Here is a 27,534-nt window from a genome sequence, read left to right on the forward strand (position 1 = left end):
TGGCTGTTCCCCTCTCCCCTCACGCTCATTTCCAACATGGCGGCGGCCGAGGCGGTCGCGCTGCTGGAAGCGCTCCGGACGCAGGTAAGACTGAAAAAAAAACCCCAAAAAACCCCAAAAAAAAGCCTCGAATCCCCCACAAAATGACGATTTTGAACCTCTGCAGGCGGCGGAAGTTGCGGCGCACGGGCGGGAGATGCTGCGGAGAGTCAGGGGAGGGCAGCTGGACACCAAGGAGGTACCGGGAGAGGTTTTATTGGAGTCATGAGGGAATTTGGGGGGTTTTGCGGGGTTTTAGGGGATCCTGAGAGGGGTTTGGGGGTTCTTGAGGGGATTTTGCGGGGTTTAAAGGGTTTCTGAGGGGTTTTAGGGGATCCCAGAGGGATTTGGGGTTCCCTGAAGGGATTTTGGGGAATCCTGAGGGGATTTTGTGGGGAAACCTGAGGGGATTTTCGGGTTTCTAAAGGGGAATTTAGGGGTTTTGGGGGGTTTGGAGAAGTCCTTTTTTGATCTTTCCGGGATTGGAGGGGTTCTGAGGGAATTTTGGGGTTTTCTGAAGAGTTTTGTGAGAACCCTGAGGGGTTTTTGGGATCCTGAGGGATTTTAGGGGATCCTGAGGAGATTTTGGAATCCTGAGCGGATTTTGGGGATTCCCTGAGGGAATTTGGGGAATTCTGAGGAAATTTCAGGTTTTTGAGGGAATTTTGAGGGGTCCTTGAAGGGATTTTGGGGTTTTTGAGAGGATTTTGGGGGGTTCTGAGGGAATTTTGGGAATCCTGAGGGGATTTTGGGGATTCCCTGAGGAAATTTCAGGTTTTTGAGGGAATTTGGGGAATTCTGAGGAAATTTCAGGTTTTTGAGGGATGCTGAGGAGATTTTAGGGATCCTTGAGGGAGATTTTGGGGGTTTCTCAGGGGTTTTTTAGGGTCCCTGGAATTTTTAGGGTTTCTGAGGCACTTTTGGGTGGATTTTAAGGAATTTTGGGGCAATTTCATTTGAAATTTTGGTGGGGGGGCTCATCCAAGCTCTCCTCCCATCCGCCTTTTCTGATACCTATTTTAAATTAAATTTTACACATTTTTGGGATAAATTTCGGGGTTTTTTGGGGTCTTCCCATGCACTAGGGGGCACCTCTGCTGATACCTATTTTAAATTAAATTTAACAAATTTTTGGGGTAAATTTCGGGGTTTTTGGGGATTCCTCCCATCCACTGGGGGACGCCTTTTTTGATACCTATTTTAAATTAAATTTTAACAATTTTTGGGGTAAATTTTGGGGTTTTTAGGGTTCCTCCCATCCCCTAGGGGGCGAATTTTCTGATACCTATTTTAAATTAAATTTTACACATTTTTGGGATAAATTTCTGGGTTTTTTGGGATTCCTCCCATCCACTAGGGGGCACGTTTTCTGATACTTATTTTAAATTAAATTTTACACATTTTTGGGATAAATTTCGGGGTTTTTGGGGTCTTCCCATGCACTAGGGGGCACCTCTGCTGATACCTGTTTTAAATTAAATTTTACACATTTTTGGGGTAAATTTCGGGGTTTTTGGGGATTTCTCCCATCCACTAGGGGACGCCTTTTTTGATACCTATTTTAAATTAAATTTTAACAATTTTTGGGGGTAAATTTTGGGGGTTTTAGGGTTCCTCCCATCCCCTAGGGGGCGAATTTTCTGATACCTATTTTAAATTAAATTTTACACATTTTTGGGATAAATTTCGGGGTTTTTGGGGTTCCCCCATCCGCTAGGGGGCGCCTTTTCTGATACCTATTTTAAATTAAATTTAACAAATTTTTGGGTTGAATTTTGGGGTTTTTGGGGTTCTCCACCCAGTCCTCCCATCCACTAGGAGGCACCTCTGCTGATACCTATTTTAAATTAAATTTCACAAATTTTTGGGGTAAATTTCGGGGTTTTTTGGGATTCCTCCCATCCTTTAGGGGGCGCTTTTTCTGATACCTATTTTAAATGAAATTTTAACAATTTTTGGGGTAAATTTTGGGGTTTTTTGAGGTCTTCCCATCCACTAGGGGGCGCCTCAACCAATACCTATTTTAAATTAAATTTTACACGTTTTTGGGTAAATTTTGGGGTTTTTTGGGATTCCCCCATCCACTAGGGGGCGCCTTTTCTGATACCTATTTTAAATGAAATGTCACCAATTTTTGGGTTCAAATTGGGGTTTTTTGGGTCCCTCAGGGGGTGTCGCTGCTGCAGGTGCTTCGCGGTTACCATTTAAGTTACCGAACTCTGCTCTGCTCTTTTTGGGCTGAAATTTGGGATTTTTGGGGTTCCTCCCACCGCTGGGGGCCTCTCAGGTGAATTGGGTAAATTTTGAGGTGAAATTTGGGAATTTTTGTGGTCTTCCCATCCACTAGGGAACAATTTTTCTGATACCTACTTTAATGTAAATTTAACAAATTTTTGGGTTGAATTTTGGGGTTTTTGGGGTTCTCCACCCAGTCCTCCACTCCACTAGGGGGCGCATTTTCTGATACCTATTTTAAATTCAATTTTACACATTTTTGGGGTAAATTTCGGGGTTTTTGGGGATTTCTCCCATCCACTAGGGGGCGCCTTTTTTGATACTTATTTGAAATAAAATTTTACACGTTTTTTGGGTAAATTTTGGGGTTTTTTGGGGTTCCCCCCATCCACTAGGGGGCGCCTTTCCTGATACCTATTTTAAATGAAATTTCACCAATTTTTGGGGTAAATTTTGGGGTTTTGGGGTCCTCCCATCCACTAGGGGGCACCTTTTCTGATACCTATTTTAAATCAAATTTTACAAATTTTTGGGGTAAAATTTGGGAATTTTTGGGATTCCTCCCATCCTTTAGAGCGCGTCTTTGCCGATACCCATTTCAATTCAAACTTTGCCAATTTTTGGGTTCAAATTGGGGTTTTTTGGGTCCCTCAGGGGGTGTCGCTGCTGCAGGTGCGCTCGCAGGCGCTGCTCAGTTACCTGCAGGACCTGGCCCTGCTCTGCTCTGATTTTGGGCTGAAATTTGGCGTTTTTGGGGTTCCTCCCATCCGCTAGGGGGCGCCTCTTGCTCCGATCCATTTGAGGTGAAATTTGGGTGAAATTTTGGGGTGAAATTTGGGAATTTTTGGGGTCTTCCCATCCACTAGGGAACAATTTTTCTGATACCTACTTTAATGTAAATTTAACAAATTTTTGGGTTGAATTTTGGGGTTTTTGGGGTTCTCCACCCAGTCCTCCACACCACTAGGAGGCGCATTTTCTGATACCCATTTTAAATGAAATTTAACAAAAGTTTGGGGTAAATTTCGGGGTTTTTGGGGATTTCTCCCATCCGCTAGGGGGCGCCTTTTCTGATACCTATTTTAAATTAAATTTCACACATTTTTGGGGTAAATTTCGAGGTTTTTTGAGGTCTTCCCATCCACTAGGGGGCGCCTCAACCAATACCTATTTTAAATTAAATTTTACACGTTTTTTGGGTAAATTTTGGGGTTTTTTGGGGTTCCCCCCATCCGCTAGGGGACGCCTTTTTTGATACCTATTTTAAATTAAATTTTAACAATTTTTGGGGTAAATTTTGGGGTTTTTAGGGTTCCTCCCATCCCCTAGGGGGCGAATTTTCTGATACCTATTTTAAATTAAATTTTACACATTTTTGGGATAAATTTCAGGGTTTTTTGGGGTTCCCCCCATCCGCTAGGGGGCGCCTTTTCTGATACCTATTTTAAATTAAATTTAACAAATTTTTGGGTTGAATTTTGGGGTTTTTGGGGTTCTCCACCCAGTCCTCCACTCCACTAGGGGGCGCATTTTCTGATACCTATTTTAAATGAAATTTAACAAATTTTTGGGGTAAATTTCGGGGTTTTTTGGGATTCCTCCCATCCACTAGGGGGCGCCTTTTTTGATACTTATTTGAAATAAAATTTTACACGTTTTTTGGGTAAATTTTGGGGTTTTTTGGGGTTCCCCCCATCCCCTAGGGGGCGAATTTTCTGATACCTAATTTAAATTAAATTTTACACATTTTTGGGATAAATTTCAGGGTTTTTTGGGGTTCCCCCCATCCGCTAGGGGGCGCCTTTTCTGATACCTATTTTAAATGAAATTTCACCAATTTTTGGGTTGAATTTTGGGGTTTTTGGGGTTCTCCACCCAGTCCTCCCATCCACTAGGAGGCACCTCTGCTGATACCTATTTTAAATTAAATTTAACAAATTTTTGGGGTAAATTTCGGGGTTTTTTGGGATTCCTCCCATCCTTTAGGGGGCGCTTTTTCTGATACCTATTTTAAATGAAATTTCACCAATTTTTGGGGTAAATTTTGGGGTTTTTTGAGGTCTTCCCATCCACTAGGGGGCGCCTCAACCAATACCTATTTTAAATTAAATTTCACACATTTTTTGGGTAAATTTTGGGGTTTTTGGGAATTTCTCCCATCCACTAGGGGGCGAATTTTCTGATACCTATTTTAAATTAAATTTCACACATTTTTGGGGTAAATTTCAGGGTTTTTTGGGGTTCCCCCCATCCCCTAGGGGGCGCCTTTTCTGATACCTATTTTAAATGAAATGTCACCAATTTTTGGGTTCAAATTGGGGTTTTTTGGGTCCCTCAGGGGGTGTCGCTGCTGCAGGTGCGCTCGCAGGCGCTGCTCAGTTACCTGCAGGACCTGGCCCTGCTCGTCTGCTCCAAATCCCGCGGGGGCTCCCTCAGGAGCGCGGGGGGCGCCCTGGACAGGCTGCTGGAGACCCGAGTGGTGAGAGGATTCGGGGAGAAATCCGGGGAATTCGGGAAAAACTGATTTCGGAGATCCTGGCAGCATCCTGAGGGGATTTGGGGAAGATTTTGAGAGATTTTGGGGGAGATTTTTGGGGGATTTTGGGGATCCTGGGAGCATCCTGAGGGGATTCTGGGAGAGATTTTGGGGGAGATTTTTTGGGGGGATTTGGGGAATTTTGGGGGAGATTTTTTTGGCGGGATTTGAGGAATTTTGGGGGAGATTTTGGGGGGATTTGAGGAATTTTGGGGGAGATTTTTTTAGGGGATTTGGAGAATTTTGGGGGAGATTTTTGGGGGAATTTTGGGATCCTGGGAGCATCCTGAGGGGATTCTGGGGGGAGAGATTTTGGGGGAGATTTGAGCAATTTTGGGGGGAGATTTTTTTGGGGGATTTGGAGAATTTGGGGGAGATTTTTGGGGGATTTGGGGGAGATTTTTTAGGGGATTTGGAGAATTTTGGAGAAGATTTTTTTGGGGGATTTTGGGAATTTTGGGGGAGATTTTTGGGGGATTTTTGGGGGATCCTGGGAGCATCCTGAGGGGATTCTGGGGGAGATTTTGGGGAATTTTGGGGGAGATTTTTTTTGGATTGGGGGAATTTGGGTGGGATTTGAGGAATTTTGGGGGAGATTTTTGGGGGAGATTTTTTTAAGGGATTTTTGGGGGATTTTGGAGATTTTTTGGGGGATTTTGGGATTTTTGGGGAAGAATTTTGGGATTTGGGGGAATTTTGGGATTTTTGGGGATTTTTTGGGAGGAATTTTGGGGGAATTTTGGGACTTCTGGGGATTTTTTGGGAGAAATTTTGGGATTTCTGGGGATTTTTTGGGGAGAAATTTTGGGGGAATTTTGGGATTTCTGGGGATTTTTGGGGGAATTTTGGGATTTCTGGGGATTTTTTGGGAGAAATTTTGGGGATTCTGGGGATTTTTTTGGAGGAATTCTTGGGGAATTTTGGGAATTCTGGGGATTTTTGGGAGGAATTTTGGGGGAATTTTGGGATTTTTTGGGAGGAATGTGGTGATTTTTGGGTGGAAATTTTGAGATTTCTAAAAAATATTTGAATTTTGAGATTTTTTTGGGGGGGTATTTAAATCTCTGGCCCCGCCCCTAACGGAGGCCCCGCCCCTTTTTTGTGCAGGTGCTGGAGAAGCTCCGCCCCCTGGAGCAGCGCCTCAAGTACCACCTGGAGAAGCTGCTGAGGGCGGCGGCCTCGGGAGGGCGTGGTCAGCGCAGGCCCCGCCCCCTTCCCGTCCCCACCCCCTCCCCTTCCCCACCCCCCTTTGATTGACAGCTGTCAATCATCCGCAGGTGCCGAGGACCCGCTCAGCTTCCACCCCGCCCCTTCCAATATGGCGGCGCAGGTGAGGGCGGGGCTTAATGGGGCAAAAAGGGGCGGGGCTTAAGGTGAATGGGCGGGGTTTGAAGGGTTAAGTGGGCGTGGCTGTTAGGGAAAAGGGGTGGAGCTTGAGGGGTAAAATGGGCGGGGTTTAGTAAGAAAAGGGGTGGGGCTTAATGGGGTAAAATGGGTGGGGTTTAAAATGTAAAATAGGCGTGGCTTGTGTGAAAAAGGGGCGGGGCTTAAGGGGTGGGGGGTCATGGATTGAATGGGAAAGGGGTGGGGCTTAATGGGTAAATGGGTGGGGGTTACAGGGTAAAGTGGGCGTGGTTTATTGGGGAAGTGGGTGGGGTTTGGGAGAGTGGGTGTGGCCAAAATGGGCGGGGCTTGTGGGGTAAAATGGGTGTGGTTTGATAGGAAAAGTGGGCATGGCTTGTAGGTAAAGTGGGTGGGGTTTAACTGAAAAAGAGGCGGGGTTTATGGGGTAAAGTGGGTGTGGTTTATGGTAAAAGGGGGTGGGGCTTAAGGTGTAAAAGGGGTGTAATTTGCAGGGTAAAGTGGGCGTGGCTTAATGAGGAAGTGGGTGTGGTTTACAGGGTAAAGTGGGCATGGTTTATAAGGTAAAGTAGGCGTGGTTTATTGGGGAAAGGGGTGGGGCTTAAGCAGTAAAAAATGGGATTTACGTGGGGAAGTGGGCGTGGCTTAATGGGGAAGTGGGTGCGGTTTACAGGGCAAAGTGGGCGAGGTTTATTGGAAAAGTGGGTGGGGTTTATAGGGTAAAGTGGGTGTCGCTTAATGAGGAAGTGGGTGTGGTTTACAAGGTAAAGTGGGCGTGGTTTATTGAGGAAAGGGGTGGGGCTTAAGCAGTCAAGGATTTACATGGTGATGTGGGCGTGGCCTAATGGGGAAGTGGGTGTGGTTTACAGGGTAAAGTTGGTGTGGTTTATTGGGGAAATGCGTGGGGTTTACAGGGCAAAGAGGGCGTGGCTTAATGGGGAGGTGGGCGTGGTTTACAGGGTGAAGTGGGCGTGGTTTATTGGGGAAGTGGGTGGGGCTTAAGCAGTAAAATAAGTGGGATTTACATGGTGAAGTGGGCATGGTTTATTAGGGAAGTGGGTGGGGTTTGTAGGGTAAAGTGGGCGTGGTTTATTGGGGAAATGGGAGGGGTTTATAGGGTAAAGTGGGCGTGGTTTATTGGCAAAATGGGAGGGGTTTATAGGGTAAAGTGGGCGTGGTTTATTGGCGAAACGGGTGGGGTTTATAGGGCAAAGTGGGCGTGGTTTATAGCAGAAATAAGTGGGGTTTATAGGGCAAAGTGGGCGTGGTTTATAAGGGAAGTGGGTGTGGTTTACAGGGTAAAGTGGGCGTGGTTTATTGGGGAAATGGGAGGGGTTTATAGGGTACAGTGGGCGTGGTTTATTGGGGAAACGGGTGGGGTTTGACACAGTGGGCGTGTCTAAAGTGGGTGTGGTTTACGGGTTAAATGGGCGTGGTTTCCGTGCTGGGCGTGGCCTGACTGGGCGTGTCCCTCAGGAGGAGGATGACGCCGATGACGACGAGGAAGGCCGAGGGGGCGGAGCCAAAGCGCCGGGGCGGGGCGGGGGGCGGCGCTACGTCCCGCCCCGCCTGGTGCCCGTGGCGCCCGGTGAGCGCCCAAAATCCCCGCGTTTTACCCCAATCCGGACATTTCTACCCCAATTTCCCCTTTCCATCTGTCTTCAACCCCGTTTTTATAGAATTGAACCCCGTTTTAATTCAGTTTTAATCCATTTTAATCTCATTTTAATCCAATTTTTATCCCATCTAAGCCCATTTTAATTCAAGCCCATTTCAATTCAGTTTAACTCCATTTTAATTCAATTTAAATCCATTTTAATCCCATTTTAATCCATTTAAATCCAATTGTAATCCATTTTAATCCAATTTAACCCCATTTTAATTCGTTTTAACCCCATTGTAATTCAATTTAATCCATTTTAATCCCATTTTAATTCCATTTTAATCCATTTAAATCCAATTTAATCCCTTTTTTATCCCATTTAACCCCATTTTCATTTAATTTAACCCCATTTTAATTCAATTTAACTCCATTTTAATTCAATTTAATTCCATTTTAATCTCATTTTAATCCATTTAAATCCAATTTTCATCCATTTTAATCCAATTTAACCCCATTTCAATTCGTTTTAACCCCATTTTAATTCATTTTAACTCCATTTTAATCCCATTTTAATTCCATTTTAATCCATTTAAATCCAATTTAATCCCTTTTTTATCCCATTTAACCCCATTTTCATTTAATTTAACCCCATTTTAATTCTGTTTAACCCCATTTTAATTCAGTTTAATTCCATTTTAATCCCATTTTAATCCCATCTTAATTCAATTTTATCCCATTTTAATCCATTTTAATCCATTTTAATCCAATTTAATCCTTTTCTTATCCCATTTAACCCCATTTTAATTCAATTTAACTCCATTTTAATTCAGTTTAACTCCATTTTAATCTCATTTTAATCCATTTTAATCCATTTAATCCCATCTTAATTCAATTTAACCCCATTTTAATTCAGTTTAAGCCCATTTTAATCCCATTTTAATCCATTTAAATCCAATTTAATCCCTTTTTTATCCCATTTAACCCCATTTTCATTTAATTTAACCCCATTTTAATTCAACTCCATTTTAATTCAATTTAATTCCATTTTAATCTCATTTTAATCCATTTAAATCCAATTTTAATCCAATTTAACCCCATTTTAATTCAATTTAACCCCATTTTAATTCAATTTAATCCATTTTAATCCCACTTTAATCCATTTTAATCTCATTTTAATCCAATTTTTATCCCATCTAACCCCATTTTAATTTCATTTAACCCCATTTTAATTTAACCCCATTTGAATTCAGTTTAACTCCATTTTAATTTAATTTAACCCTAATCTTATTTAATCCCGTCTTAATCCAATTTAACCCCATTTTAATTCATTTAATCATTTTAATCCATTTTAATTCATTTAATCATTTAAATCAATTTAATCCCTTTTATCCCATTTAACTCCATTTTCATTTAATTTAACCCCATTTTAATTCTGTTTAATCCCATTTTAATTCAGTTTAATTCCATTTTAATCCCATTTTAATCCATTTTAATCCCATTTTAATCCATTTAAATCCAATTTAAATCCACTTTAATCGAATTTAATCCCATTTTAATTCAATTTAAACCCATTTTAATCCCACTTTAATCCATTTTAATCTCATTTTAATCCAATTTTTTCATCCCATTTAACCCCATTTTAATTCAATTTTACCCGATTTTAATCCAATTTAACCCCATTTTAATTCAGTTTAAGCCCATTTTAATCCCATTTTAATCCATTTTAATCTCATTTTAATCCATTTTAATCCCATTTTAATCCATTTAAATCCAATTTTAATCCATTTTAATCTAATTTAATCCCATTTTAATTCAGTTTAAACCCATTTTAGTCCACTTTTAATCCATTTTAATCCAATTTAATCTCTTTTTTATCCCATTTAACCCCATTTTTATTTAATTTAACCCCATTTTAATTCAATTTGACCCCATTTTAATTCAGTTTAACTCCATTTTAATCCCATTTTAATCCCATTTTTATCCCACTTAACCCCATTTTAATTCAGCTTAATCCCATTTTAGTCTAATTTTATCCATTTTAATCCTGTTTAATCCAAATTTATCCCATTTAACTCCATTTTAATTTCATTTAACCCCATTTTAATTCAGTTTAACTCCATTTTAATCCATTTTAATCCCATTTTAATCCATCTAAATCCAATTTTAATCCATTTTAATCGAATTTAATCCCATTTTAATTCAATTTAAACCCATTTTAATTCCACTTTAATCCAATTTAATCCCTTTCTTATCCCATTTAACCCCCTTTTAATTCAATTTAAACCCATTTTAATTCAGTTTAATCCCATTTTAATCCATTTTAATCCTATTTTAATCCATTTTAATTCATTTTAATTCAATTTAACCCCATTTTTATCCAGTTTTCATCCATTTTAATCCAATTTTCATCTAAATTTTCATCCTTTTTAATCCATTTTAAGCCAATTTTTTATCCCTTTTCATCCAATTTTAATCCATTTTTCCCCATTTTTTCCCTGTTTTTTCCGATTTCTTCTCCAAAATTTCCCCAATTTTCCCCATTTTCCCCCAATTTTCCCCAATTTTTCCTTTTCTCCCCATTTTAACCATTTTCTCCATTTTTATCCCATTCCCCCCATTTTTTCCTCATTTTTTCCCCATTTATTCTCCACAATTTCCCCAATTTTGTTCCTTTTTTTTTCCCGTTTTTCCCCCATTTTGTTCCCATTTATTCTCCAAAATTTCCCAAATTTTTTTCCTTTTTTCTCCCATTTTTTCCCCATTTTTTCCTAATTATTCTCCAAAATTTCCTAATTTTTTTCCTTTTTTTCCCTATTTTTTTCTCATTTTCTTCCCATTTATTCTCCAATTTTCCCCAATTTTTTTCCTTTTTCCCCCATTTTTTCCTATTTATTCTCCAAAATTTCCCCAATTTTTCCCATTTATTCTCCAAAATTTCCCCTTTTTTTCCCCATTTTTTCCCCAATTTTCCCCATTTTTTTTCCTTTTTTTTCCCCATTTTTCCTCATTTTTTCCTATTTATTCTCCAAAATTTCCCTGTTTTGTTCCCATTTATTCTCCAAAATTTCCCCATTTTTCCCAATTTACCCCATTTTTTTTCCTTTTTCCCCATTTTAACCAATTTCTCCATTTTTATTTCATTTCCCCCATTTTTTTCTCCAAAATTTCCCCATTTCTTCCCCATTTATTCTCCAAAATTTCCCAATTTTTTTCCTTTTTTTTCCCATTTTCCCCCCGTTTTTTCCCATTTCTTCTCCAAAATTTTGTCATTTTTCCCCATTTTTTTCCTTTTTTTTCTCCATTTTTTCCCCATTATTTCCTATTTATTCTCCAGAATTTCCCAATTTTTCCCCCTTTTTTTCCCATTTCTTCGCCAAAATTTCCCCTTTTTTTTTTCCTTTTTTTCCCCATTCTCTCCCGGTTTTTTCCCCCGATTCTCCAAATTTTCCCAATTTTTTTCCCTTTTTTCCCCATTTGTTCCCCCATTTTTTCCCATTTCTTCTCCAAAATTTCCCCATTTTTTCCCCAATTTTTCACCAATTTTCCCCATTTTTTTTCCTTTTTTTTCCCCATTTTTTCCTCATTTTTTCCCATTTTTTCTCCAAAATTTCCTGGGTTTTTTCCGTTTTTTCCCCATTTTTCCCCATTTTTCCCCGATTTTTCCCCATTTTTCCCCATTTTCCCCCCATTTTTTCACCGCTTTTTCCCCATTTTTTTCCCTTTTCCCCCCTTTAACCAATTTCTCTGGTTTTTCCCCCATTCCAGCGCCCCCAGAGCCCCAGGACCGTTCCCAGCTCCGTGCCCTGACCTCGGCCGGGCTCCCATTTTTATCCCATTTTCCCCATTTTTTCACTGATTTTCACCATTTTTTTTCCTTTTCCCCATTTCACCCAATTTCTCCATTTTTATCCCATTCCCCCCATTTTTTCCTCATTTTTCCCTATTTATTCTCCAAAGTTTCCTAATTTTTTTCCTTTTTTTCCCCATTTTTTCCTCATTTTTTCCCATTTATTCTCCAAAATTTCCTAATTTTTTTCCTTTTTTTCCCCATTTTTTTGTCATTTTTTCCCCATTTATTCTCCAAAATTCCCCAATTTTTTCCCATTTTTTCCCCATTTTTCCCCCATTTTTTCCTATTTATTCTCCAAAATTTCCCTGTTTTGTTCCCATTTATTCTCCAAAATTTCCCCATTTTCCCCAATTTACCCCATTTTTTTTCCTTTTCCCCATTTTAACCAATTTCTCTATTTTCATTCTATTTCCCCCAATTTTTTCTCCAAAATTTCCCCATTTTATTCCCATTTATTCTCCAAAATCTCCCCATTTTTGTTCCTTTTTTTTCTCATTTTTCCCCCATTTTTTCCCATTTCCCGTTTTCGTTTAAAATTTTCCCCATTTTTCCCCATTTTTTTCCTTCACCTTTTTCCCCATTTTTTCCCCATTTTTTCCCCTTTCAAAACCCTCTCAAGGAACACAGATTTATTCCCAGAATTTCCCTGACCTCGGCCCCTTTTCCCATTTTTACCCATTTTCCCCATTTCTTATTTTCACCAATTTTCCCTTTTCACCCTTTCTTTTCCTTTTTTCCCATTTTCTCTCCGTTTTTTTCCCATTTCCCCAAAATTTCCCCAATTTTTTTCCCTTTTTTTCCCCATTTTTTCCCCATTTTTCCCATTTATTCTCTAAAATTTCCCCATTTTTTCATTTTCCTTTTTCCCCATTTTTTCCCATTTTTTCTCTTCTCCCTTCTTTTTCCCCATTTTTTCCCCATTTTTCCCATTTTTTCTCCAAAATGTCTTCCTCATTTTTCCCCTTTTTTTCCCCATTTTTCCCCATTTTTCCCCATTTTCCTTTTCCCATTTTTCCCCATTTTTCCCCCATTTTTTCATTGATTTTCCCCATTTTTCCCCAATTTCCCCCATTTTTTCCTTTCTTCCCCTTTAACCAATTTCTCTGGTTTTTCCCCATTCCAGCGCCCCCAGAGCCCCAGGACCGTTCCCAGCTCCGTGCCCTGACCTCGGCCACGCTCCCATTTTTATCCCATTTTTCCCCCAATTTTTCACTGATTTTCACCATTTTTTTTCCTTTTCCCCATTTCACCCAATTTCTCCATTTTATCCCATTCCCCCCATTTTTTCCTCATTTTTCCTATTTATTCTCCAAAATTTCCTAATTTTTTTCCTTTTTTCCCCATTTTTCCCCCATTTTTTTCCCATTTATTCTCCAAAATTTCCCAATTTTTTTCCTTTTTTTCCCCATTTTTCTCCCATTTTTTCCCATTTTTTCTCCAAATTTCCCCATTTTTTCCCATTTTTTCCCCATTTTTCCCCATTTTTTCCTATTTATTCTCCAAAATTTCCTGTTTTTTTCCCATTTATTCTCCAACACTTCCCCATTTTTCTATTTACCCCATTTTTTCCCTTTTTCCCCATTTTTAACCGAATTTCTCCATTTTTTTTCCCTTTCCCCATTTTTTTCTCAGGTTTTCCCCATTTCTTCCCATTATGCCCCAAAATTTCCCCAATTTTTTTCCCTCGCCTTTTTTCCCATTTTCCCCATTTTTTCCCATTTCTTCTCCATAATTTCCCCATTTTTCCCCATTTTTTCCCTTTTTTTTTCTCCATTTTTTTTTCCCCATTATTTCCTATTTATTCCCAGATTTCCCCATTTTTTCCCCTTTTTTCCCATTTTTTATAAAATTTCCCCTTTTTTTTCTCCCTTTTTTTCCCCATTCTCTCCCTTTTTCCCCATTCTCCAAATTTTCCCTAATTTTTTCCCTTTTTTCCCCATTTGTTCCCCATTTTTCCCATTTTTTCTCCAAATCTTTTCCCCATTTTTTCCCCATTTTTTCCCCAATTTTCCCCATTTTTTTTCCTTTTTTTTCCCCATTTTTTCCTCATTTTTCCCATTTTTTCTCCAAAATTTCCCAGTTTTTCCCCCCTTTTTTTCCCCATTTTTCCCATTTTTTCCCCATAATTTCCCCCATTTTTTTCAACCGCTTTTTCCCCATTTTTTCCCTTTTCCCCCCTTTAACCAATTTCTCTGGTTTTTCCCCCATTCCAGCGCCCCCAGAGCCCCAGGACCATTCCCAGCTCCGTGCCCTGACCTCGGCCGCGCTCCCATTTTTATCCCATTTTCCCCATTTTTTCAACCTTTTTTTTTTTTTTTTTTTCCTGTTCCCCATTTCACCCAATTTCTCCATTTTTATCCCATTCCCCCCATTATTTCCTCATTTTTTCCTATTTATTCTCCAAAATTTCCCCATTTTTTTCCTTTTTCCTCCATTTTTCCCCCATTTTTTCCCATTTATTCTCCACAATTTCCCCAATTTTTTTCCTTTTTTTTCCCATTTTTCCCCCATTTTTTCCCATTTTTTGTCCAAAATTTCCCCTTTTTTTCCCCATTTATTCTCCAATTTTCCCCAATTTTTTTTCCTTTTTTCCCCAATTTTTTTGTCATTTTTTCCCCATTTATTCTCCAACATTTCCTGGGTTTTTTCTTTTTCCCCATTTTTCCCCATTTTTTCCCCGATTTTCCCCATTTTTTCACCGAATTTCCCCATTTTTTTCCCCCCTTTAACCAATTTCTCTGGTTTTTCCCCCATTCCAGCGCTCCCAGAGCCCCAGGACCTTACCCAGCTCCGTGCCCTGACCTCGGCCACTCCCATTTTTATCCCATTTTTATCCCATTTTTATCCCATTTTTACCCCATTTTTATCCCATTTTTACCCCATTTTTTCACTGATTTTCACCATTTTTTTTCCTTTTCCCCATTTCACCCAATTTCTCCATTTTTATCCCATTCCCCCCATTATTTCCTCATTTTTTCCTATTTATTCTCCAAAATTTCCCCATTTTTTTCCTTTTTTCCCCATTTTTTCCTCATTTTTTCCCCATTTATTCTCCCAAATTTTCCCAATTTTTTCCCCTTTTTTCCCCCATTTTTCCCCCTTTTTTTCCCATTTCTTCTCCAAAATTTCCCGAATTTTTTTCCTTTTTTCTCATTTTTCCCTCATTTTTTCCTATTTATTCTCGAAAATTTCGCCAATTTTTCCCCGTTTCTTCTCCAAAATTTCCCCATTTTTTCCCCATTTTTTCCCCAATTTTCCCCTTTTTTTTTCCTTTTTTTTCCCCATTTTTTCCTCATTTTTTCTCCAAAATTTCCCCTGGGTTTTTTCCGTTTTTTCCCCCATTTTTACCCCATTTTTCCCCATTTTTTCACCGTTTTTCCCCATTTTTTCCCCCCTTTAACCAATTTCTCTGGTTTTTCCCCCATTCCAGCGCCCCCAGAGCCCCAGGACCGTTCCCAGCTCCGTGCCCTGACCTCGGCCGCGCTCCCATTTTTATCCCATTTTTCCCCCAATTTTTCCCCGATTTTCCCCATTTTTTCACCGTTTTTCCCCATTTTTCCCCCCCTTTAACCAATCTCTCTGGTTTTTCCCCCATTCCAGCGCCCCCAGAGCCCCAGGACCTTACCCAGCTCCGCGCCCACCCCCCAAGGCCGCCCCAGAGGAGCCCAGCGCAGCGTTGGGGGCCGCGGCAATGGGGACCCCGAGGCCTAGGAGCCAGGAAATCCACAACCCATGCCCATTTGGCTGCGCATTTTTTTCGGATTCCCCATTTTTTCCATTTTTTTCTGATTTTTCCATTTTTTCGGATTTTTTCTTTTTTCCTATTTATTTCAAATTTTTTAATTTTTTATTTTTTTTCCAATTTTTTCGGATTTTTATTTTTTCGGATTTTTTTCCGAATTTTTTTCAAATTTTTTTGGAATTTTTTTCGGATTTTTTTGGAATTTTTTTCAAATTTTTTTGGAATTTTTTTCGGATTTTTACTCGGATTTTTTTCTGTAGTTTTTCAACATTTTTCTGAATATTCTGAGTTTTTTCTGATTTTTAATTTTTTTCTGATTTTTCGAATTTTTCTTGATTTCTTCAATTTTCTGATTTTTTCATTTTTTTTCTGATTTTTTTGAAACTTTTTCGAGTTTTTCGAATTTTTTCTGATTTTTCAATTTTTTTCTGATTTTCTCAAATTTTTTCTGAAGTTTTTCAAATTTTTTCCTTTTTTTTCTGAATTTAACATATTTTTCCTGATTTTTTTCGAATTTTTTCTGATTTTTTTCAATTTTTTTCGAATTTATTTCAAATTTTTTGGAATTCTTTTTCGGATTTTTTTTCCTAATTTTTTTCGGATTTTTACTCGGATTTTTTTCTGCAGTTTTTCAACATTTTTCTGAATATTTTCTAGTTTTTTTTTTCTGATTTTTTCGAATTTTTTTCTGATTTTTTCTAATTTTTCTTGATTTCTTCCGAATTTTTCTGATTTTTTTCGATTTTTTTTCTGATTTTTTTTGAAACTTTTTCTGAGTTTTTTCGAATTTTTTTCTGATTTTTTCAATTTTTTCTGATTTTTCTCAAATTTTTTTCTGAAGTTTTTCAAATTTTTTCTCATTTTTTCGACTTTTTTTCTGAATTTATCATAATTTTTCCTGATTTTTTCGAATTTTTTCCGAATTTTTTTCAAATTTTTTTGGAATTTTTTTCGGATTTTTTTTCCGAATTTTTTTCGGATTTTTACTCGGATTTTTTTCTGCAGTTTTTCAACATTTTTCTGAATATTTTCTGAGTTGGTTTTTTTTTTCTGATTTTTTCGAATTTTTTTCTGATTTTTTCTAATTTTTCTTGATTTCTTCCGAATTTTTCTGATTTTTGTCGATTTTTTTTCTGATTTTTTTTGAAACTTTTTCTGAGTTTTTTCGAATTTTTTTCTGATTTTTTCAATTTTTTCTGATTTTTCTCAAATTTTTTTCTGAAGTTTTTCAAATTTTTTCGACTTTTTTCGACTTTTTTTCTGAATTTATCATAATTTTTCCTGATTTTTTTCGAATTTTTTCTGATTTTTTCGAATTTTTTCCGAATTTATTTCAAATTTTTTTGGAATTCTTTTCGGATTTTTTTTCCCAATTTTTCGGATTTTTACTCGGATTTTTTTCTGCAGTTTTTCAACATTTTTCTGAATATTTTCTGACTTGGTTTTTTTTTCTGATTTTTTCGAATTTTTTTCGGATTTTTTATAATTTTTCTTGATTTCTTCTGAATTTTTCTGATTTTTGTCGATTTTTTTTCTGATTTTTTTCGAATTTTTCTTGATTTTTTGGAATTTTTCTTGATTTTTTTTCGAGTTTTTTCTGGTTTTTTTCAAATTTTTCTTTATTTTTTTGGAATCTTTTTTCGATTTTTTCTGATTTTTGTTTTAATTTTTTTCTGATTTTTACTAGGATTTTTTCTGTATTTTTTCAACATTTTTTTGAATTTTTTCTGAGTGGTTTTTTTTTTTCCTGATTTTTTTCGAATTTTTCCTGTCTTTTTTCTGAATTTTTTCTGGGGTTTTTTTTTAATTTTTTTCTGAATTTATTAGAATTTTTTCTGATTTTTTTCGAATATTTTTCTAACTTTTTCTAAATTTTTTCTGATATTTTTGGAAATTTTTCTGATTTTTTTCGATTTTTTCTGAATTTACCAGAATTTTTTCTCATTTTTCCGATATTTTTCTGATTTTTTTTAATTTTTCCTGATTTTTTTCCTGATTTTTTCGAATTTTTCCTGACTTCTTTTCGATTTTTTCAAATTTTTCTTCATTTTTTTTCAATTTCCTTTCTGATTTTTTTTGAATTTTTCTTGATTTTTTTTGAATTTTTTCTCATTTCAATTTTTTTTCGAATTTTTTTGGAATTTTTTTCTGATTTTTACTCGGATTTTTTCTGTATTTTTTCAACATTTTTTTAAATTTTTTCGAATTTTTTCTGATTTTTTTCGAATTTTTTTCTTTATTTTTTTCAAATTTTTTTGTGGGTTTTTGGGAATTTTTTTCTTATTTTTTTCGAATTTTTTCTGATTTTTTTTGAATTTTTTTCTGATTTTTTCTGATTTTTTTCGAATTTTTCCAGTTTTTTTTTAATTTTTCCTGATTTTTTTTCGATTTCTTTTCTGGGTTTTTTGAGATTTTTTTTTCAATTTCTTTCTGATTTTTCTTAACTTCTTTTTGAATTTTTTCTGGGTTTTTTCAAATTTTTCCTGATCTATTTTTGATTTTTTTTTGGTTTTTCTGATTTCTTTCAAAGTGCTTCAATTTTTTTTGAATTTTTTTCTGAATTTATCAGAATTTTTTCTGATTTTTTTCAAAATTTTTCTGGGTTTTTTTAGAGTTTTTTCTGATTTTAAATTTTTTCTGATTTTGGGTGAAATTTCCCCGTTTTTGGTTAATTTAAAATACCACTCTGAGGAGTCGATGCTGCAGCACCTTTGGGTGAATTTTGTGTAATTTTTTGGGTGAATTTTGGGTGAAATTTCCCCATTTTTGGTGCATTTCAGGCGCCGCTATGAGGAGTCGATGCTGCAGCTTTTGTGTAAATTTTGTGTAAATTTTGGGTGAAATTTCCCCATTTTTGGGTAATTTAAAACGCCACTCTGAGGAGCCGATGCTGCAGCATTTTTGGGTGATTTTTGTGTGATTTTTGGGTGAAATTTCCCCATTTTTGGTTAATTTAAAACGCCACTCTGAGGAGTCGATGTTGCAGTGCCTTTGGGTGATTTTTGTGTGATTTTTGGGTGAATTTTGGGTGAAATTTCCCCGTTTTGGTGCATTTCAGGCGCGCTTATGAGGAGTCGATGCTGCAGCGCCTTTGGGTGATTTTTGTGTAATTTTGGGTGAATTTTGGGTGAAATTTCCCCATTTTTGGTGCATTTCAGGCGCCGCTATGAGGAGTCGATGCTGCAGCGCCTCAGCGCCCCCTGGAGGCCGCGGCGCCCGCGGGGGGCGGGGCCTGACCTCGATGACGTCACCAACTTCGGGGCTTTCCCCGCCCTCTTCGGAGCGGCCAATCAGGTGCCAGGGGGGCGGGGCTTGGCGGGAAAAGGGCGGGGAAAATAAAAATTGGGAATTTTGGGGTCAAACTTTGGGAATTTTTCGGGAATTTTGGGCTGAATTTCAGGGATTTTGGGGTTGATTTTGGGATCAGTTTTTAGGGAATTTCGGTGCTGAACTTGAGGAATTTTGCGGTTAAATTTTGGGAATTTTTAGGGAATTTCGGGCTGAATTTCAGGGATTTTGGGGTCGATTTTTTGGCAATTTCGGGATCAATTTTTGGGGAATTTTGGTGCTGGATTTGGGGGATTTTGGGGCTGATTTAGGAATTTTAGGGTCATTTTTTGGGATCAGGTTTGGGATCGATTTTTTGGGAATTTTGGGCATTATTTGGGGAATTTTGGGATCCTTTTTTGGGGAATTTTGGTGCTGCATTTGAGGAGTTTTGGGGTCAAATTTTGGGGCTGATTTAGGAATTTTAGGGTCATTTTTGGGGATCAGTTTTGGGATTGATTTTTTGGGAATTTTCGGCTGAATTTGAGGAATTTTGGGATCCATTTTTGGGGCCGAATTTGGGGGATTTTGGGACCAATTTCTGGGGAATTTTGGGGTCAATTTTTGGCAACTTTATGGGCCAATTTTGGGATAAATTTTTGGGGAATTTCGGGCATAATTGGGGTAATTTTGGGATCCATTTCTGGGGAATTTTTGGATTAATTTGGGGAATTATTGGATCAATTTTGGGGCTGAATTTCGGGAATTTTAGGGCTGAATTTTTGGTAGTTCTGGGGTTGAATTTGCAGAATTTCAGAACAAATTTTGGGATCGATTTCTGAGGAACTTTGGGGAGTGAATTTTGGGAATTTTAGGGAATTTTTAAGCTGAATTTCTGGCAGTTCTGGGGTTGAGTTTGGGGAATATCAGAACAAATTTTGGGGTCAGTTTGGGGAATTTTGGAATCGATTTTGGGGCTGAATTTGGGGGAATTTTTGAGCTGAATTTTTGGTAGTTCTGGGGTTGAATTTGGGGAATTTCAGAACAAATTTTGGGGCTCAGTTTGTGGAATTTTGGGATCAATTTTGGGGAATTCTGGGACCGGTTTTTGGGCAAGTTTGGGGAATTTTGGGATCAATTTTGGGGAATTCTGGGACCGATTTTTGGGCAAGTTTGGGGAATTTTGGGATCAATTTTGGGGCTGAATTTGGGGAATTTTAGGGCTGAATTTTTGGTAGTTCTGGGGTTGAATTTGGGGAATTTCGGAACAAATTTTGGGGCTGAATTTGGGGAATTTTTGCGCCTCAGGATTCGTCGGAGCCGCAGCAGAAAAAGAGAAAAAACAGAAAACGGGCAAGAAAAAAGGGAGGAAGGGTGAGTCTGGTCCAAACCAGTCCAAACCAGTTCAAACCAGTCCAAACCAGTCCAAACCAGTCCAAACCAGTCCAAACCAGTAACTCCCAGTTTCCCCCCCACAGGTTTCCGCCGCCGCCGCTGATTCTCCAATAAAGCTCCGGATTTCTCGCCTCATTTGCATCTCATTTGCATTTCTTTCTGACGTCGTCAGGATGGGGAAGGGGAACGGGGGTGACTGGGAGGGAGAAAAAGCAAAAATTGCTCAAAAAAAGGGATTTTTTCACAAAAATTTCGAGTTTTTTCCCCAAAATTTTCATTTTTTCTGCCCAAAATCCTGCAGGGTTTTTTTGCCGGAAATTGCCATTTTTCTCCTCTCATTCTGCTCAGATTTTCTGGGCGTTTTACAGTTTCATATTCTGGGGGAAAAAATCCCCAAAAAATCAGCAAAAACACCAAAAAAATCCTAAAAAACTCGCAAATAACACCAAAAAATTCCTAAAAAAATCGCAAATAACACCAAAAAAAATTCCCAAAACAACCAGAAAAAAATCTCCTAAAACAATCATAAAAACACCAAGAAATCCCCAAAAAACCCGACTAAAATCGTTTAAAAACCACCAAAAAAACCCCTCTAAAAATCCTAAATAATCCCCCAAAAATCGCCAAAAAAACCCTAAAAATTCCTAAAGTAATCCCAAGAAATGCCCCCCAAAAATCCCTAAAAATACCAAAAAACAATCGAAAAAAATCCTAAAAAAAGTGAAAAAAATTCAAAATCCTAAAAAAGCACTAAAAATCACCCAAGAAATCCCCAAAAAGTACAAAAAAAAAATCAGAAAAAATTGCAAAAAAAATCTGAAAAAAAAGCACATAAAACCTGAAAAAAATCCCCAAAAAATCACCAAAAAATTCAGAAAAAATCGCAAAAAAGTCACAAAAAATTCAGAAAAAAATGGCAAAAAAAAAAATTACAAAAAATCGCAAAAAATATCTCAAAAATATCACCAAAAATATCTCAAAAATATCACAAAAAATCACCACAAAATCACCAAAAAATCCCCCAAAAATTAAGGAAAAATCACAAAAAAAATTGCAAAAAAATCAGAAAAAAAATCAGAAAAAATAGTGAAAAAATCAACAAAAAATTTAGAAAAAATCGCAAAAAAATCAGAAAAAATCACCAAAAAATCAACAAAAAATCTCTAAAAAATCTGAAAAAAAATTCCCCAAAAAATCCCCAAAAATACGGAAAAACAACCTGAAAAAAAATCCTAAAGTGAAAAAATCCAAAATCCCTAAAAAAGCACTAAAAATCACCCAAGAAATCCCCAAAAAGTACAAAATGAAATCAGAAAAAATCGCAAAAAAATCACCAAAAAATTCAGAAAAAATCACTAAAAAGTCACAAAAAATTCAGTAAAAAATGGCAAAAAAATCACAAAAAATATCATAAAAATATCACAAAAAATCACCACAAAATCACCAAAAAATCCCCCAAAAATTAAGGAAAAATCGCGAAAAAATTTGCAAAAAAATCAGAAAAAATAGTGAAAAAAATCAACAAAAAATTTATAAAAAATCGCCAAAAAAAAGCAAAAAAATCAGAAAAAATCACCAAAAAATCAACAAAAAATTTAGAAAAAATCGCAAAAAAATCGCAAAAAAAGCACAAAAAAATCAGAAAAAAATAGCAAAAAAATCCCAAGAAAATTCAGAAAAAATCCCAAAAAATCACCATAAAACCCCCAAAAAACCCCAAAAAATCCCTAACAAGTACCAAGAAATCACCCAAAAAATCCTAAAAAAATCACCAAAAAATCCACAAAAAATCTCGAAAAAATCTGAAAAAAATCCCCCAAAAAATCCCAATTAACCCTCAAAAAATCCCCCCAAAAATCCCAATAAATCACCAAAAAATCCCTAAAAAATCCCTGAAAAATCCAAAAGAAATCACCAAAAAATTGGATTTTTTTCCTCTTTTATTCACCAAAAATCCCATTTTTTTGCGCGCCGGCTGCACACAGCGGCCCCGACAGCAACGGAATAGCAACAAAAAATCAGCAAAAAATCAACAAAAACTTCAGAAAAAATAGCGAAAAAATCGCAAAAAATTCAGAAAAAAATCGCCAAAAAATCGCCAAAAAATTCATAAAAAATGGCCAAAAATTCAGAAAAAATTCAGAAAATATTGCAAAAAAATCACTAAAAATTCAGAAAAAATCGCCAAAAAAATTGCAAAAGAATCAGAAAAAGTCGCCAAAAAATCACCAAAAAATTCAGAAAAAATCGCAAAAAAATCACCAAAAAATTCAGAAAAAATCACAAAAAAATCACAAAAAAAATCACCAAAAATTCAGAAAAAATCGCCAAAAAATCGCAAATAATCAACAAAAAATTCAGGCAAAATCACCAAAAAATCGCCAAAAAATTCAGAAAAAATCGCGAAAAAAATCGCAAAAAAATCAGAAAAAATCGCCAAAAAATCACCAAAAAATTCATAAAAAATGGCCAAAAATTCAGAAAAAATTCAGAAAATATTGCAAAAAATCACTAAAAATTCAGAAAAAATCGCAAAAAAAATCGCCAAAAATCAGAAAAAGTCGCCAAAAAATCACCAAAAAATTCAGAAAAAATCGCCAAAAAAATCACCAAAAAATCACAAAAAAATCACAAAAAAATCACCAAAAATTCAGAAAAAATCGCCAAAAAATCACAAATAATCAACAAAAAATTCAGGCAAAATCACCAAAAAATCGCCAAAAAATTCAGAAAAAATCGCGTAAAAAATCGCAAAAAGATCAGAAAAAATCGCCAAAAAATCACCAAAAAATTCATAAAAAATGGCCAAAAATTCAGAAAAAATTCAGAAAATATTGAAAAAAAATCACGAAAAATTCAGAAAAAATCGCAAAAAAAATCGCCAAAAATCAGAAAAAGTCGCCAAAAAGTCACCAAAAAATTGAGAAAAAATCGCCAAAAAAAATCACCAAAAAATCACCAAAAAATCACAAAAAAATCACAAAAAAATCACCAAAAATTCAGAAAAAATCGCAAATAATCAACAAAAAATTCAGGCAAAATCACCAAAAAATCGCCAAAAAATTCAGAAAAAATCGCGAAAAAAATCGCAAAAAAATCAGAAAAAATCGCCAAAAAATCACCAAAAAATTCATAAAAAATGGCCAAAAATTCAGAAAAAATTCAGAAAATATTGCAAAAAAATCACTAAAAATTCAGAAAAAAATCACAAAAAAAATCGCCAAAAATCAGAAAAAGTCGCCAAAAAATCGCAAAAAATTCAGGAAAAATCGCAAAAAAATCACCAAAAAATCACCAAAAAATCACAAAAAAATCACTAAAAATTCAGAAAAAATCGCCAAAAAATCGCAAATAATCAACAAAAAATTCAGGCAAAATCACCAAAAAATCGCCAAAAAATTCAGAAAAAATCACCAAAAAATCACCAAAAAATTTAGAAAAAATCGCCAAAAAATCACAAAAAACTTCAGAAAAAATAGCGAAAAAATCGCAAAAAAATCACCAAAAAATCACCAAAAAATCACCAAAAAATCACAAAAAAATCACCAAAAATCGCCAAAAAATCGCAAATAATCAACAAAAAATTCAGGCAAAATCACCAAAAAATCGCAAAAATTTCAGAAAAAAATCACAAAAAAATTCAGAAAAAATCGCTGAAAAATCGCAAAAAAATCACAAAAAAACACCAAAAAATCACCAAAAAAATCGCGAAAAAAATCACCAAAAAATCCAGAAAAAAACACAAAAAAAATCGCAAAAATTTCAGAAAAAATCGCCAAAAAAGCGCAAATAATCAACAAAAAATTCAGGCAAAATCACCAAAAAATCGCCAAAAAATTCAGAAAAAATCGCGAAAAAAATCGCAAAAAATTCAGAAAAAATCGCCAAAAAATCACAAAAAACTTCAGAAAAAATAGCGAAAAAATCGCAAAAAAATTCAGAAAAAAATCGCCAAAAAATCACCAAAAAATTCATAAAAAATGGCCAAAAATTCAGAAAAAATTCAGAAAAAATCGCAAAAAAAACGCAAAAAAAGCACAAAAAAACCAGAAAAAATCCCAAAAAATCACCAAAAAACCCCAAAAAAACCCGAACAAATCCCTAACAAGTACCAAAAAATCACCCAAAAAATCCTAAAAAAATCACCAAAAAATCTCTAAAAAATCTGAAAAAAATTCCCCAAAAAATCCCAAAAAAATCCCAATGAACCCTCTAAAAACTCCCCAAAAAATCCCAAGAAATCACCAAAGAAAGCACCAAGAAATCGGATTTTTTTGCACTTTATTCACCAAAACTCCCATTTTTTCGCCTCACTCCCCGTAGAGCTCCTGCAGCTCGCTGACGTTATCGGCCGAGATTTGCCTCCAGCCGCTCTCCCCGACGTGGAACACCCTCACCGTGCCGCCGGAGTAGGCGCGCCGCGCGCCGCCTGGTAGATGGCCCTGCGCGCCAGCTCGCACGCCGCCCGCTCGCTGCCCACGCCGCCGCCGCCAGCCCGCGGTCCAGCACGCCGTACGCGTACGAGGAGCCCGAGCCCACGGCGAAGGCGGCGCCCGCCACGCGCTGCCCCTCGCTGTCCACGTAGTACAGGCCTGGCAAAAAATCCAATTTCAAACGTGACTACCGGGTTCTGCAGCGCGGCTATCGAGTTTCGGGGGTTAGAATTGTTTTGCATCCCAGTTTGTCCCAGTTTGTCCCAGTTTGCCCCAGTACCTGGCCCGCGCTTGTCCCAGCCGCACACCATGGTGCCCAGGCTCAGCCCCAGGCCCTTGTGCTGGTACACCAGGTTGGCCAGCAGCTTGGGGGCGTGGCTATTCAAATTTGGGGGCGTGGCCACAAGGCAGGCTCCTTCTTGCGCAGCTCCTGCACGCGGCCCTGCTCACTGTGGGGGCGTGGCTACCGAGCTTGGGGGCGTGGTTATTCAAAGTTAGGGGCGTGGCCACAAGGCGGGCTCCTTGCTGCGCAGCTCCTGCACGCGGCACCGCCCACTTTGGGGGCGTGGCTAGTGTGCTTGGGGGCGTGGCTAGCGCGCTTGGGGGCGTGGCTAGTGCGCTTGGGGGCGTGGCTAGTGAGTTTGAGTGACGGAGTGAATTTGGCGCTTGTAAATGGATTTTAAATGCGAATTTAAATGGGAATTTTGGGGATAATAAATGTGAATTTTGGAGCTATTAAATGCAAATTTGGAGCTAAAAAATGGAAATTTTTGGGCTATTAAATGCAAATTTGGTGCTAAAAAATGGAAATTTTAGGGCTAAAAAATGGGAATTTTGGGGATAGTAAATGTGAATTTGGTGCTAAAAAATGGGAATTTTGGGGCTAAAAAATGGGAATTTTGGGGCTAAAAAATGGGAATTTGGAGCTAAAAAACCGGAATTTTGGGGCCGAAAAATGGGAATTTTGGGGATAATAAATGTGAATTTGGAGCTAAAAAATGGGAATTTTGGGGCTAAAAAAATGGGAATTTTGGGGATAATAAATGTGAATTTGGAGCTAAAAAATGGGATAATAAATGCAAGTTTGGAGCTAAAAAATGGGAATTTTGGGGCTAAAAAAATGGGAATTTTGGGGATAATAAATGCAAGTTTGGTGCTAAAAAAATGGGAATTTTGGGGCTTTTAAATGCAAATTTGGAGCTAAAAAATGGAAATTTTGGGGCTAAAAAATGGGAATTTTGGGGATAATAAATATGAATTTGGAGCTAAAAAATGGGAATTTTGGGGCTAAAAAAATGGGAATTTTGGGGCTTTTAAATGCAAGTTTGGTGCTGAAAAATGGGAATTTTGGGGCTAAAAAGTGGGAATTTTGGGGATAGTAAATGCAAATTTGGAGCTAAAAAATGGAAATTTTGGGGCTAAAAAATGGGAATTTTGGGGATAATAAATATGAATTTGGAGCTAAAAAAATGGGAGTTTTGGGGCTTTTAAATGCAAATTCGGAGCTAAAAAATGTGAATTTTGGGCTACAACTACCAAATTTTTTGCCTCCCAGTTTGTCCCAGTGTGCCCCAGTACCTGGCCCGCGCTTGTCCCAGCCGCACACCATGGTGCCCAGGCTCAGCCCCATGCCCTTGTACTGGTACACCAGGTTGGCCAGCAGCTTGGAGGCGGCCGCCACGGAGACGGGCTCCTTGTTGCGCAGCTCCTGCACGCGGCACTGGCGCGCCACCAGGCGCTGCCAGAAGCTGCAGTCGGCGGCGCCGCCCGCCATGGTGCCCAGGATGCGCGGGTTGATGGGCAGCACCTTGAGCACGGACTGCGAGGCGATGTAGGAGCCGGCCGTGGCGCGGGAGTCCACGGCCACCGTCACGCCGAAGGGGCTCTGCGGGAGGAGCGGGAAACGACGGGGGAAACGGGGAAAAGAAATGGGAAACACATGGTGAAATTTTGGAGGATAAATGGGGGAAAATTGGGGGAAAAATGGGGGAAAAATGGGGAAAAAAATGGAAAAAACATGGTGAAATTTTGGAGGATAAATGGGGGAAAAATGGGGAAATTTTGGAGAAAAAATGGGAAAAAAATGGGGAAATTTTGGAGGATAAAAGGGGAAAAATGGGGGAAAATGGAGAAGAAAGGGGAAAATAAATGGGAAAAAGTGGGGGAATTTTGGAGGATAAATGGGAAAAAATGGGGGGAAAATGGGGGGGAAAATGGGAAAAATGGGGGAAAAAGGGAAAAGAAATGGAAAACATGGTGAAATTTTGGAGGATAAATGGGGAAAATAATGGGGAAATTTTGGAGAAAAAATGGAAAAAAATGGGGAAATTTTGGAGGATAAATGGGGAAAATTGGGGGAAAAATTGGGGAAAAATGGGGAAAAAAATGGAAGAAATGGTGAAATTTTGGAGGATAAATGGGAAAAAAATGGTGAAATTTTGGAGGATAAATGGGAAAAAAATGTGAAATTTTGGAGGATAAATGGGGGAAAAATGGGGCGATTTTGGAGAAAAAATGGGAAAAAAAATGGGGAAATTTTGGAGGATAAATGGGAAAAATGGGGGGAAAATGGGGGGGAAAATGGGAAAAATGGGGGAAATGGGGAAAAGAAATGGAAAAACATGGTGAAATTTTGGAGGATAAATGGGGGAAAAATGGGGAAATTTTGGAGAAAAATGGGAAAAAAATGGGGAAATTTGAGGATAAATGGAAAAAAATGGGGAAAATGGGGGAAAAATGGGGAAAAGAAATGGAAAAAATGGGGAAATTTTGGAGGATAAATGGGAAAAAAATGGTGAAATTTTGGAGGATAAATGGGGAAAAAATGGGGCAATTTTGGAGAAAAAATGGGAAAAAAATGGGGAAATTTTGGAGGATAAATGGGGAAAAATGGGGGAAAATGGAGAAAAAAGGGGAAAATAAATGGGAAAAAAGTGGGGAATTTTTGAGGATAAATGGGAAAAATGGGGGAAAATGGGGGGGAAAATGGGAAAAATGGGGGAAAAAGGGGAAAAGAAATGGAAAACATGGTGAAATTTTGGACGATAAATGGGGAAAATAATGGGGAAATTT

At 37.4% G+C, this 27,534-nt stretch overlaps 2 protein-coding genes across 2 annotated transcripts; one reads left to right on the forward strand and one right to left on the reverse strand.

Moving 5' to 3' along the window:
- Nucleotides 1–16: 16 nt before the first annotated feature.
- On the forward strand, nucleotides 17–15,336 carry NGDN (neuroguidin). The gene is made up of 8 exons (XM_030970819.1): nucleotides 17–84; nucleotides 167–238; nucleotides 4,613–4,753; nucleotides 5,918–6,002; nucleotides 6,088–6,140; nucleotides 7,649–7,760; nucleotides 11,541–11,587; nucleotides 15,226–15,336. The coding sequence occupies exons 1-8, from the start codon at nucleotides 37–39 to the stop codon at nucleotides 15,334–15,336; spliced, it is 669 nt and encodes a 222-aa protein (XP_030826679.1). The 5' UTR covers nucleotides 17–36.
- An 8,957-nt stretch (nucleotides 15,337–24,293) lies between these two features.
- Nucleotides 24,294–26,343, reverse strand: PSMB5 (proteasome 20S subunit beta 5). The gene is given in 4 exon segments (XM_030970817.1): nucleotides 24,294–24,452; nucleotides 24,455–24,503; nucleotides 24,506–24,621; nucleotides 26,041–26,343. Coding segments are annotated over 4 exon segments (474 nt in total). The 5' UTR covers nucleotides 26,237–26,343; the 3' UTR covers nucleotides 24,294–24,339.
- Nucleotides 26,344–27,534: the final 1,191 nt, after the last annotated feature.

Source organism: Camarhynchus parvulus, unplaced genomic scaffold, assembly GCF_901933205.1.
Source record: "Camarhynchus parvulus unplaced genomic scaffold, STF_HiC, whole genome shotgun sequence".
Taxonomy (NCBI): domain Eukaryota; kingdom Metazoa; phylum Chordata; class Aves; order Passeriformes; family Thraupidae; genus Camarhynchus; species Camarhynchus parvulus.